This window comes from Mytilus edulis, chromosome 9, assembly GCF_963676685.1.
Source record: "Mytilus edulis chromosome 9, xbMytEdul2.2, whole genome shotgun sequence".
NCBI lineage: Eukaryota > Metazoa > Mollusca > Bivalvia > Mytilida > Mytilidae > Mytilus > Mytilus edulis.
This window is the reverse complement of record NC_092352.1, coordinates 26,447,347-26,460,965: the sequence shown is the minus strand read 5'-3', so window position 1 is coordinate 26,460,965 and position 13,619 is coordinate 26,447,347. Positions and strand designations below refer to the sequence as shown.

Here is a 13,619-nt window from a genome sequence, read left to right as displayed (position 1 = left end):
TGTGCTACCTTAAACTAAAGAAATGGGGGACACAAAATGTGTCTTCGACGAGGCAGACGATGACGACATCATACCATTATACGATCCCAAAAATGTTTTTGCAGTCGTATAAAAAATCAGCCTTTTTTCCATTTGTAAAGGGGCATAACTCTAGAACAGTAGAAGTGATACCACCAACAGTCTATCTTGATCTGTGTTTTGTGGTAATAAGCATTGTGTATAAGTTTCATAACATTTGGTTGAGTCAAACTAAAGTTAGAGAATTAAGTAATTTTTCCAATTGAAAAGGGGCACAACTCCAGTACGTTTAAGTGACCCCACCAAAATTCAAAATTGATCTGGTTTTTTTTTGTTAAAATCAGCATTGTGTATCAGTTTCATAACATTTGGTTGAAGCAAACTTCAGTTAGAAAACGGAAACCAACTTTGGGACATACGGACAGACAAAGGTAAAACTTAATGACCTTTCCACTACAGCAGGGGCATAAAAAGACAACCTTTTAAAGTACAGTCAAACCATTTCATTTATACACTTCCTTTAGTAATTAAAATCAAACACACCCCTAATGTAGTGGTCAGGGATCAGGTCTGTTTAGTATTGATTCAAATGCCTCATGTGTAACCCTGACATCTGTGGTAAGGGATATTCAATTATAAATCATAAATACAGGTTTTCTCATTTATTCTATACATCATTCTATAAATTGCAGTTGACAACTTATACACAGTGTGTGCAGCATACACACACACTTACATACACACTAATACATGTTACATACATTCCTCTTGTCCAAAATAAATATTTTAGACATTTTAAATACTTTTTTCTACTTTATACAATTTTTGTTGATATTGAAATGGTTTCTCTGAGGCACTCATATAATTCGCTTTAATCATGATCATTCTACTTATAACAATAGACTTTAACCATATCATAAGCATTTTCTGAGACACTTTTACTCCTGGGAAGAATTTTACATTATATTCTACCTTGATCAAATCTATAAATAATAAGTGTGAAAATAAATTAAATTGTCTTATAAACAGGTAATGTAAGTACTGAAAGGGGGAAAAAAATCTTCAGAATAAAAAGATAGGAAGGAATAAGAGAAAGTTGACAGTTCATAGACTATTGTTTTTTCCTATACATATTGTAAGATCATCAATTTTGGAGTCTTTATAAATTCAAGGGATGAATTTCTATCTACTTTATAAATAATATCTTCTTTATGTTAATCAGGATATGAATAACATGCACAAACATATGTACCAGACAGTCTACTATAAATTCTTATACAAAATTCAAAAAACTATAATACATTCATACATTTTAATGATTATAATATATGGACAATATAAATATGCCACCCATCTCATACAACAGAAACACAATTTGCCAAGAGGTCATGATATAGTCTCTTATCTACCAAGTGTCACTAATCATAACCATATTTTAGTACATCTTAAAACCTGACATAACAAGAAGGGCATCACTTGTGAAAACATGAATTAAAACAGACGACTATTTAAGTATGTCAAAATATAAAATGAAATGTTTGCAAAGATATGTTGTTGGATAAAATTGCCAGCTTTGCCTTCAGTTAATATAAAACTCAAATTCCTGGTTTCTTTAGTTAGGAATTTAATTAGATCTAAAAATAAAATTTTCTGGTATAATTCGCTCATGTGATGGATGCTTCATGACTAAGTCGTGTATCTTTTCAGTCTTAGTTATATTCTAGGAGTAAAACTTACTTTCTTCTGAAAATCTAAATTAAGTGTGTTAATGAACAAATTATATTTGCAAAACATTTCAATTTATATCATATGTTTTATGTACATCTATTCATGCTGTTAACAATTATGGAAAATGTACATTCAGTTTATAAATAATACAATTTGCCCTAAAAACCGAATTCTCAACATTATAAAGTGTAACAAAAATATTTTGTTGAAAATTTCTGATACAAAGAAAGTGTGAAATTTCATTCTAATTCAAGAAATAATGTAATGGAATATGCCCTTTCATTCCAAAACATGATTAACTTATCCTCTGAAACTATAAGGCAGTGAATGGAGCAGTGAAGGCTTATAAAGAATGTCATGAGACAAAGCAGACTGCAAATTTATAACAGGACTAGAAAGATTGGTACTGACCACATTAAAATCCAAAGTTAAATTGTATTCTAAATGTCAAATGTAATAGTAAATTAGCCAACTTATCATCTTCTTTTAAGTTTTGCATAACACCTATAGGTTTTTATGACAATGACTAGTGGCAGGCTTTATTGTAGACATTCAATTATTTTTGCACCAGCCTACATGGTTAAAAAGTTTTTTCTAAGAAACATAATTTTTTGGGTTTTATATATAAAAACTATTTTGATTAGCAATCGAGGAAACATGTTTGGAAAACAAAGAGTAAATTGTACATTGCTTTTAACTTTCTCTCGCCCCCTAATGAATTCAAAGTTGTTGTTTCTTCACCATGACTTTTACACTGAAGGTTGATTTAAAAAAAGGAACTTTCAACAATTAAGATAACAGCGAGAACAAAATAACGAAACATGAATAATAATTATCCTCTATATCATGCCTACAACATTTATAAATGTAAAGGATGTGTATCAAATCAAAAGGAGTATGCCTCAGATATTATACAACTAATACATTTTAATCATATGTTCAAAATCATTACTTTCAGTTTGGTGTAGTTACTGGAAACTGAAAAAATTATATACTAAAACTTTACTATAGAGACAGATATAATTCTACAAACACCAAAAATGTTTTAACAACTGATAAATTGTATTCCTGTATATATAAAATTCATTTTGACATAAATATCAATTTCATTAGAAAGACTAGTAATATACCAGTTAAAATAATGAACACATTCTGATAAAGATCTGTAAAACATTTTTTTATGAACAGATTGATACATTGAGCAACAAGCTTTTCACACAGTCACAAATGATACTTTTTACAAAATGAAAAACAACATCAGCATTTCATCACAGCTGGCAAAATACGGTAGAAAACATTTCTATACTTAATGAATATTCAATAACAAAACTTATTAAAATAATGGATGCATGTTTGTCCTGTTTACATTGAAATATTGTTAACAAATTGAAAATAAATAAACATGAAATATTCATCATCATGAAAACAACCACTGAACATTAGTAATTTTCTTTGTATCCGTAAATGTATTTTGAATAAGTGGAAATTGTACCCTATAAAACTCTCCCACGTTTCATGGTGACTGTAAAAAAGCCAAGAATCTAACATTCAAAGGTTGTCTTTGTGTTTTACCTCATATGTGATTGTTTCAGTGTTTTATTGTTAGTTATCAATAGTCTGTCATATAAAATGTCCGGACTTCTTGGTTATTTTTCTAGAATATTTGATGTTGACAACAGAGGTAGAAAATTAATACCTTTTAATGTCAACACCTGGCTTGCCATGCCAAATAAATAAGTAGCACAGTAATAGTATAGAGTTTTGAGACAAACATGCAGTTTCCAAATTGGAATATATTGTTGGTATTTTTGTGAAAATATGTAATATGATTAAAACAATATTGCTCTCTACTGATTTATGAAAATGTAAATTTTCAATACACAAACTTCTTTAATTTTAATGTATACTTATACTTGAAATACAGCCAATCTTAAAATAAAATCAAAATAGGATATCTTTACCTCTGAGTTATAGAAACAGTATTTTCATTTTTTTTAAATTTCTGTGAAAACAACAGAATTCAAACCAAAAAATGTTTCAAGTCCAATGTAACTTCTGTTGTAAATATTTTTATTTTGTTTTGACAGTCACAATTTAGCATTCTCTATGCACATATATATGCATATCAACAAATACAATTCATCAAATGTCTTTAAAACTTTCTACTTTTCTTTCGTGATGGAGACTCCATTTTTACATGATCTGGTGAAGAGGTTCTTTTCCTTGAATCATAGTTTCTTGCAAATTCATCCAAAATAAATTTATTAAGTTCTTCTAAGCTATTATTTCTACCCGCAATTGGTTGAGAATTGGATGGTCCGTTATGTCCTTTGTAACCAACACTGATGTTTGACATAGCACCATTCAAACCTGAAATTATACACAACAAATGTTAAAGGCTATGTATACATTTGAAAGAATTATAAATAGATATGTATATTTACAGCAAAATAAGAAAGTATCAAATATCATTGTTCATGGCGGATAAATTAAAATCTTAAATCTATCATATTAGCTAGAGGCATTAGTCTCATAATACTGGTTACCAGTTTGCAATTATGAGTAAATAAGATGTAGTCAGGTCAATGCATCTCATCATTTTCATATAAACATGATAAAGCCATAATGATTACCAGGATTAAAGAAAACCTAAATTATAAATCTGTGAGTTTGAAATTACTGATTGATTGATTGTTGGTATTTAACTTTTGTGGCAGGTAATGTTTACTGGTAATGTTTACTGGTGATCAAAGCCGGAGAGCCTGGAAAGCCCTGAGAGACCTACAGCTTTCAACAGGAAAACTGGGAATATTAGTCAATTTAGATTGGATCAAACGTATCTGCTTAAGTGCAGAGTTTAAAACTTACGACCTCATTTTTACAGGCAACAGAAACAGTAGTTTAATTAACTACATTTTGTACATGAAGTCTTTTCAATAATGAAATATTTAAAATGAACATAGACATTGAATGCTTTCTATCATATTTGTTTTTTTATTACTGATTTATAGAACAAATACAATGCCATAGGTTATTTTGTTTGAATTGTTCTACATTTTTTGTTATTTCTCAGCCTTTTATAGTTTTCTATACAGTATGAATATTGGCCTTGTTGAAGACCAGATAATGACCTGTAGTTGCTACAATCTACATCATTTGGTGTCTGACTCTGGTGGATAGTTGTCTCACAAAACACATTCCTAAGTTACAATCATACCACATCTTACTTTTGTATGGAAGAAAAAGAATGGTGTAGCTAAAGTTAACAATATATTTGATTTCCTCAATCAGAACAGATAATAAACTTCTATTTTACTTACACTGTGCTTTCACTTTTTTTAAATTCTTTCTTAATTTAGATAAGGAGTTGATATTTCAGTATTTCAAGGTTATTCCACTCTTGTTTTTTTTGAGAAAATAAGAGAAACATTAGAAATTGAAGTATTAATAATGTTCCTGTATTATAATGAACTACTAGTTGTTAAAAAAACAAAGATTTTTTTCTTATAAAACTTGTTAATCTACCCATAATTATCATATTGTTATATCTATAAAGATGAATGAATATTTTACCTTGAAGAGAAATAGCTTCTCTAAATGCTTGCAGGTCTGGTTCAGATGTTTGCTGGATTGATTCCCCATTATTTACTCTTGGTGAATGTGATCGTTCTAATGTTCTGTTATGATTATGTTTAGTACGATGGCGATTTGGTGGATTCTTCCCACAAAGGAATGCTATAAGGTCTTCCCTGCGAATATGTCGCCTTCTTTTTTTCACCCATGAGATAATGTCTTTAGTTCTGTGCTGTTTCCCCCGTTGTACTCCAACATCTACGCATGTTTCTAATGAATCAACACTATCTGTTAAACAATAAAAAAAAAAACACATGTAAATCAGGTATGCAATAAAATAGTCAAAAAAGAAAGGGAATGGTTTAACCTTGAGAAAAATATCTTACTTTCTTTTTTACAAATTTATGTAGTTTATTATGTTAGTGAATAAGTATTTGATGTCCAATGTAGGGCTGAATTTAATGTATTTTGTATAATTAATTTTCTGTTACTATTGCATCAAGGAGTATTCCAAGTGTAAAATACCAAAGAACTTTAAATACATGCAGCTGATTAAGAACTTTAAGTGTGTCACAGACTCACTAAATATTGTCCTTTGTTTTGGGGTAAACATTAATGCCCCCTTCATCTTACAAAAGAGGTTTTGCTAAGACAGTAAGTGTATGTTAATTTTCTTATAAAAAAAATCCTTTTTATTATTAAAATCTTCATGAATTTACTGCTATTGCATTACTGTCTTCCCGTACAGTATTTTGTTGTTATTTTCCAGTATGCAATGACCTTAACTACATGTAAGAGACCTCTAATTAGAAATTTGGCAACCGGGCTGTGAATGTGCAACGGGAAAACTCTGATGACAGGATGTAAACACATGCACTGGAAGGTGAATAGTAATAACTGATTCTTAAAGAACAAATTTATACAACAAATCATTCAACAACTGTTAAGGAAACGTTAAATTAACAAATGGGAACACATTGAAATCATATAACATGTGCTCCATGTTGTTTGTTTATCAATGTCACAATCCAGATAACTTCAGCAGCAAACTCTGAATGGAATATTATTTGTTGATATGTTATAAATTTTGTAATCGATATAAAAAACATGCATACAAAACTTAATTAAGAATGTATGCAAGCATTGGGTCAATAATTTCAACAACATTAAAATTACAAGTAACTTGTTCATATAACTTTCAGTCCACAGTTTAGTGACAGTTAGTTAAAGACAATAAAATACAAACCTTTGTACAAATGAGTAACTGAAGAAGCAGCATTCTGAAATGGAATCCATACAGAATGATCTTGAATTCGATCTGTGAATAGAAATGAACATATCAATTAAATATTGTGATGGAAATATACAATGTATATTCAATAATCTTATTAAAGACGAATCATGTGTTCCAAGATGTCAAAATGATGATTTCTTTATTGCTGTCTTAACAGTTTCTTTCAAAAAGTAAATGTTTAGTTTTAAATCATTAAATTGTAGACTAAAAGATAGGTTTAAGAGAATAATCAGACAACAATGGGGCAAACTAATTTTTGATTGGGGAGGGGAGCGCGACAATTCATATTGCTGTGTTGGGAATGGTTTAATTTCTCACAGGACAACCATTTCTTTACAAATGGCAAATAAAATAATTTCTTTTAAAGATTACATTCATCTATTTTTTTCTGTACGCAACTTTTGATAAGTCTTAGACAGTTTATTTAGTTCAATTATCTTCTCGGCCGACGTTTTATAAGTAGTTATATCCATTAATATCCATTAATTATACAGGATTCTTTGAGGGATAATTGGCATACTTTTTTTATAACCAAGCTTATCTTTAGAACAGTCAAAACTTAGTTTGAATTCAGAAACAAAAGCTAGGTGTGAGATGATTGAACCACACTACAGGACAATCAATCATATACATGTACATGTAACATGTTAGCCATTGGTTTTCCACACTAGTAAATTGATTCCCCCACCAAGGACCCTCTAAAGATAGAAAGGTTAACATTTCAACTGTTTGCAGATTGGGGATCTACAAATGAAAGCAATCCTCTTTTCCATTACAGTACAGAGAATATTCAAGGTTTCAACATGTACACAAGAAGATGATGTGAAATATCCGGAAAATTTTAAACATTTTTAACATTTTACTATATTTTTCAATTTATATTTGTTAAATAGATATATATTTGTATATATAGTGTCTCATAAGCCTTTCTAGGCTGGGTATTTGTCTTATTTCATTATTGTGCAATGTTTTTTATATAATCTGTATAAAAATCTGTAGACAAGTATGTAATCAAATAAATTATTATTATTTAAAGTCATCACAGTACTTTCATTAAAAAACACAGACTTAATTGGACCAATATAATTAAATTAAATCCTTTAATTGCTCCCATTCATATCAGAACAGGTGCAATTATAGGATTTAATTTGAATATGATTGTAATTAGACCTGTTGCAACACATCTATCTTACTTAAAGGCAACACATTGGTTTTTTTTATAGCTTCCCTTTTAATATTCATTTTAAGGCGAAGTGTACGTAATTGCACGCCTCTAGCGGAATACGGGATTAAAAACGTTCGTCGTTAGTTACGCAAGTTATCTCCCTTACTCCAAGAAAGGACACACGAAAGAGAAACTACTTTCTTCGGTCTATAATGAATCCAACAAGCACGCCTGTGCTGTCTTTAACCTCATAGAAATTATCTAAATAACTCCAATTAGAAATCACAGCATTCTGTACGTTGTTCTGTGTGCAGCCTGACTTAAAAACATTGTTTTAGACGCGTAGGAGAAGGCATTTCGTGTTTATGATATCAACAGAAAGAAAAAACGCCTCACAACAAAATTATAAACAAATAAACAAATAAACATGTAACAATTTTTCTTCTATTGATATCAAATTAATTAAAATGAAACCTGAATTGACCCAACAATATCGTTTTAAAAAGCCGTAGTCTTGAACGAAAAACACAGTACTCAACGTAAAGTTTTATAATAGGTTACACATAATTAATGAAAGACGTGTGAATTTAATTGTTTAATTAAAAAGACGTTGAAATGTTCGTATTTTGTGCAATTGAAAATTTAAGGACAGGATTTATATTCATATAAGAAATCAGACGATACCAAGAGAATAATTTGACCACTTGTGCAAAACTTACCAGTCGGAAGAACAAAGACGGAAAACAAACAAAAAATAAACAAATTATGCCCCAAAAATTACTCATTAACTTAAAAATTTTCTTACTCTAACATTTATCTTAAAATAAGTAAAAATTATGTCATTCAACTCCCAGTTTTCAACTTTTCTACATGTGCAGAAAATAAACAGGTGTCTTCTATTCCGTCCGCAATTTATGGGAAAACTAAATCTAAATTTAGAACCATATTGAAATTGAAAGTACACATGTAAGATAAAATATAACATGTCATTTCTTCTTTCACAAATTCCAATTTCGAAGAGATATATAGCGAAATCTGTTTTCTTTTATTGTGCCTGTGTGCATCATTCAAAATTAGAGAAAGTAATTTTGAAGTATCAAGTCTCAATCCAAGATTATGAATGAATGAAATATAGAATTACGGTGGAAAGGGGGGGGGGGGGTATGACCTTTATCGGAACTCCGGGATCGGATGTTTTTAAGCTCGGGATTTCGGAATTGACCCTTTCGGGATCCGGGAATTCTATTTCCGAATTTCGGGTAGTTGGGATTTAAATTTTTTTTTAATTCGGGACCTCGCCGGATTTCGTGTTTTTAAGGCCGGGATTTCGGGATCTGGATCCTTCCTTCCCTCCTCCCTCTATTATGGTTAAAGAAAAAAGGTCGGGGAAGTTTTGTGATACTTGTAACTGCAATTTAATATTTAGTGGAATGAGAGGTGAAATGTGTTCAGACTATTACATTTCGATTTTTTTTTAAAATTTAACCAAAGTTTACTGCAAGGGGTGTTTAACGACCTCGATGATTATCCATGAGGATCTCGCACTCGGTCAGCTCTAGGTTTTCACCTAGTTCATGATCATACAAGAATTGAGAAGCCTGTGGTTTACTAGTCTTATAATATGAGACTTTGGAGTTCATATAATTTACATTCAACGTTTTTATCGAATATTTCAAGGCTTTTTTACTATCAATGTTGATCCCCTCTTCCAATTGATTGGATAAAATGAATGGATTACCGCCCCTATTTCAAACTGAAGACCTATAAACTGACTGGTATTCCAATTTGTTAAAAGAAATAATTGGTATCTCTATTGATTCAATACCGTAATGCCGAAAAACAATCATTTGTTTCCACGAATTCCGAACAGCTAGAATTATATTCCCGAGTTTCAATTTGAGTAACTCGAATAATTCAAGCCCTTTCCATGTCCGATTTTCTCCCACACGAGAAATGTAGCATTCGTACATCAGCTGAATAAAACGACTGAATTATTCAGGTTACAATTTGTGTAGATCCCGAATGCACATAAAAGTAAAGGTCCAGTCCGACTTTCGGAATGGACTGTTGTAGATTTCAGGTTGATTTCTAGAAATAAAAATCATACAAAAATGTTTCACGCAAATATTCGTCTTCAGACGTGTAAAGTTATACAACGGTTACTAGCCGGTTTGGATTGTGATAAAAAGAAGCGCATGCAATGCATAAAATATATAATGTCGTGGCTCAGGGATGTGTTGAATTATAGAAATGCTTGTGCGGCACAAAGATTAGATTAATTTACCCAAATGTACTAAGAATTACCACACAACTTAAATTTACTTAAATATTGATTTGTTGTCCTGTGCCAGAGAGATGGCTGATATTCTGAGAAGAGACCTTGATGAAATGAAGTTTTATGGGAACAAAGATTTTGAAAACACGTTGCAGTGTTTAGATTTTAACAAAAAATAAGGCACCAAAGTCGAAAATAGTTCTAGTTCATAATGAAGAAAATGTCAACCGTTTTCTAGCTTGGCGATCTCCGCACGCACCCGAATATAATAGACAAATACAATACAATAGTACACAAAACGTAGCATAAAGAACTAAAGACCAAGCAACACGAACTCCAACAAAACAGTATATATTTCATACAAGTATAGGACTATATGAAGCGTCGTAACTGTTGCGGCGACGTCAATAACGTTGTCGTTGTTTTTTGTTTTTTTACACTCAAGATTCAACTTTAACAGGGTATAGCTTGAAAAGTAGCACGGTTGCTAAGGACTTTCTTTGCACCAATCGATTCCTCAGACATTTTAGAATCGTCTCATAAATTTTAAAAAAAATCGATTGTCTAATATAATAGAAAATCTTGGAAATGTAACAATTCCTGCCGAATTTCACGATTTTCCCTATATATCCTTTGTAATTTTGGTGTATGATGCTGGTAACTTCAACAGCTCGTATCTCAAAAACGAAAACGGTTACCCCCTTTTTTTATTTTATTTTCCGATTTATTTTTACAAGCAGAATCTACATGTAAAATTTAAAAAGAATCCATTGTGTAGTTTTATTACGTTCACTTCGCCTTAAGTCAGTAAGTCTTCATGACAATATTTTTTTGAAAATCTGTCTCCTCATATCAGCAAATGTTTGTTTATTATGTGGTTGATAGCATTTAGACCAAGAATTTATATAGTTATAAGAACCTACTATATCATTTCTTAATTGTCTGAGTTGGTTTTTAAAGGACTATTTAAAGGACGTTAATCACTTATTCAAGTTATTGACAGTCAGACTATACTTCAGACACATTCAAAAATGTTCTTTAAGCAGTTTTTCAAATAATCATTTTAAAGTGATAATAAAAATCTCCTTTTCATAACTTTTCTGAGTTGGTAAAGAGTTAAGACCAGGTTGACTTGACTCATAGACTGTCTTTGCATCCCTAGATTTATGTCTGACCAGTGGATTACACATGAATCAAGAGATATGAATAAAGTATAATCCATCAATAATATATTATTGCTGACTTGCTAGCATTATGTCTGTGTTACTTTGTTTGACACTGTTAGATTACATTCTACTTTTGTTTATTATGTTTTACTACCAACTTAGAATCAACAGTAAGCATTGGGACATTGCTTTGAAGTTAACTGTTTATTGTTGCACAATGTAATTATCAATTTAGACCTAATGCTTCTGTTCCTATAATGCATATCTATATACTTGCTATTTATTAATTTTGCCATTTTCTAAAAAAAAAAATTGTGCAATATAAAGACAGCAAGCAGTTTCCATTCAAAACAGGAGATTCAAGTTCAATTTGTTATAAAAAGCAAATGTACATGTAAATTAGTAAATATATGTATTATAGGGACAGAAGAATTTCAGTAAATTATAAATTATGTCAATCAATTGTAACTGATTTGATGCTCTTTATTGGGCCATATAATTTTGGAAATAAAATATTCTATTCTGCAGTTTGAGGCATCTTTGATTTATATTTAATAATTATGATTAACAATAGCATACACCTTATCGCTATTTGTCCGCCATTGCTGGAAATCACACAGGTTCCCGTAAAATTTTGACGTCATAAAACAAAATGTCTGACGCCACAATGGAAAAGTGATTGTTGTTGACGTCAAAAGTTCAAGCGGACGGGTCAGCCGGGAATAGCGATAAGGTGTATTATTGTATTGCAATCCATTCATATTCAAAATGTTTAATATAAAATTATCCTCGTTTAATATCAAAAGTTTGAAAACTATAAATAGCACAGGATTGTAAACTGATGTAACCCTCTTAAAATAAAGTATTTATTATTATTATTATTATTTATGGGTTCATAATATTTTTTGCTGACTTTGAACTATTTTTAGAATTTAATTACGTAATCGGGTAGAATTATTTATCTTTGAAAGCATTTCATATTTCCCGTTCGCTAACCTTTATAAAGCTGTGCCACTGAAGTCGCAGAATTTTGAAATTGTAACCAAAGTTTTTGTTGTGCGAATTCTCGTTGAGTTCGCAGACAATCCTCCATATTGGGTTCAGAATCAAGTTCCTCTAAACATTCCTCTTCAAAACTATTCATCCAGTGGTCTGGTGACAAACTACCGTCATCTTTATCTTCGTTTGCCATAGTAACAACGTTTAAAAACCCAAATGTCGATAGAAAATTGAAAATTTATAACATTCTTTCTTTCTCAGCTGGCAGTCAACTTTTTAATCGTACCGGAAATAGGAACGAGTATGCGCAAATGCCATAAAAACAATTATGACGAAAATAACCGAATAGTCACGAATCCACGCGCCGGAAATACTGTCGAAGACAAATCACCCGCCTTTATCTTATTATGTTGTGATGCATAAAAATAGTTATCACTGAAGACAGAAAATGACCGCAAAAGTCAGCAGTAACAATGGTAACAACTATGTTCAAGCAAAATTGAAAATTACAAATAGCTATCCCATGTTGCCCCACTTTATACCGCCATCTTGTTTATTTTCATTCGCAATATCGGCATATCATTCATGATTTTACTGAAAGAATATGCCTGTTGTGATTCCCCTTCAATGGGGATAATTTTGCAGACATAGGGCGGGTTATAAGCAAGCAGAAGGTGACCGTTCCGCCAAAAAGTCCGTCAACTCCAGGGCGAGATCGCAACAAAACGGTCACTTCAAATCACACCGCAATGAACCATGTGAAAGACGGAAAAACACTTACAAATGAAAATGTTGAACATGATGTTGAGATGGAAAACCATCTTAAAACTGGTGTGTACTTGGAATAAGTATTTATTGATTTAAACTATTGCCACACCTTGTTGATAAGGCAATACTACTTTAATATTTGCTTTGTAATCTGGGGCCTGGGTATAAAAATACACCTTATTGCAATTTGCTATTTGGATATCTGTTCTGCTTGACCTGAGAATCTGTACTGAACTTTTGACGTAATACAACAATTACAGTCCATTGTGGTGTTGCCGTTGGATATTTTCTATTGTGACTTCCAAATTTTAGGGAACTTTTTCAATGTCCAGTTATTGCGGACAAATAGCGATATTAAAAGTGAATGAAGACACCTTATGATTTTGCTTTTTTTATGCAATTCAAAGGTTCATGTAAAATTTTGAATTCCCAATAAAAAAATGTCCGACTCCATAGAAAAAGTTGTTGTTTCTATCTGTTGTAACCAGAAAGCATGATTTTCTTTTCCCTGTACATTGCATAATTAGCTTGGACTATTGTTAAATGTAAACAAATATTGAGAACTAAACAGCTTGTCAGCATCAAAGATTGTTTACTGGTCTACAAAATTTGGTAAAATCTATATAATTTGTT

The 13,619-nt window shown here is 31.1% G+C and overlaps 2 protein-coding genes across 3 annotated transcripts in view; one reads left to right on the top strand and one right to left on the bottom strand.

The window, feature by feature from the left end:
• Positions 1–665: 665 nt before the first annotated feature.
• On the bottom strand, positions 666–12,534 carry LOC139487940 (HUWE1-associated protein modifying stress responses-like). Its single transcript, XM_071273185.1, has 4 exons — positions 12,216–12,534; positions 6,566–6,637; positions 5,320–5,607; positions 666–4,116 (listed from the first exon to the last, which is right to left on the bottom strand). The coding sequence occupies exons 1-4, from the start codon at positions 12,409–12,411 to the stop codon at positions 3,899–3,901; spliced, it is 774 nt and encodes a 257-aa protein (XP_071129286.1). The 5' UTR covers positions 12,412–12,534; the 3' UTR covers positions 666–3,898.
• LOC139487939 (ubiquitin carboxyl-terminal hydrolase 7-like) overlaps positions 12,532–13,619 on the top strand; it is a 27,746-nt gene continuing 26,658 nt past the window's right edge. The window contains exon 1 of one of the 2 annotated variants that reach the window (XM_071273184.1): positions 12,532–12,694. In XM_071273184.1, coding sequence (XP_071129285.1) covers positions 12,667–12,694 — 28 coding nt within the window. In that variant the 5' untranslated portion in view covers positions 12,532–12,666. Of the gene's footprint in view, positions 13,050–13,619 lie in introns of both variants that reach the window. The other variant, XM_071273183.1, reaches the window with a different exon arrangement.

Bases quoted from the DNA above. Each gene is read 5' to 3' on its own strand.
- LOC139487940 (XM_071273185.1), bottom strand. From the start codon at position 12,411: ATGGCAAACGAAGATAAAGATGACGGTAGTTTGTCACCAGACCACTGG. The intron at 6,638-12,215 runs GTTAGCGAACGG...TTCTATTCACAG, and splicing joins AGTGGCACAGCTTTATAAAG to ATCGAATTCAAGATCATTCT. The intron at 5,608-6,565 runs GTTTGTATTTTA...ATTGTTTAACAG, and splicing joins AGTTACTCATTTGTACAAAG to ATAGTGTTGATTCATTAGAA.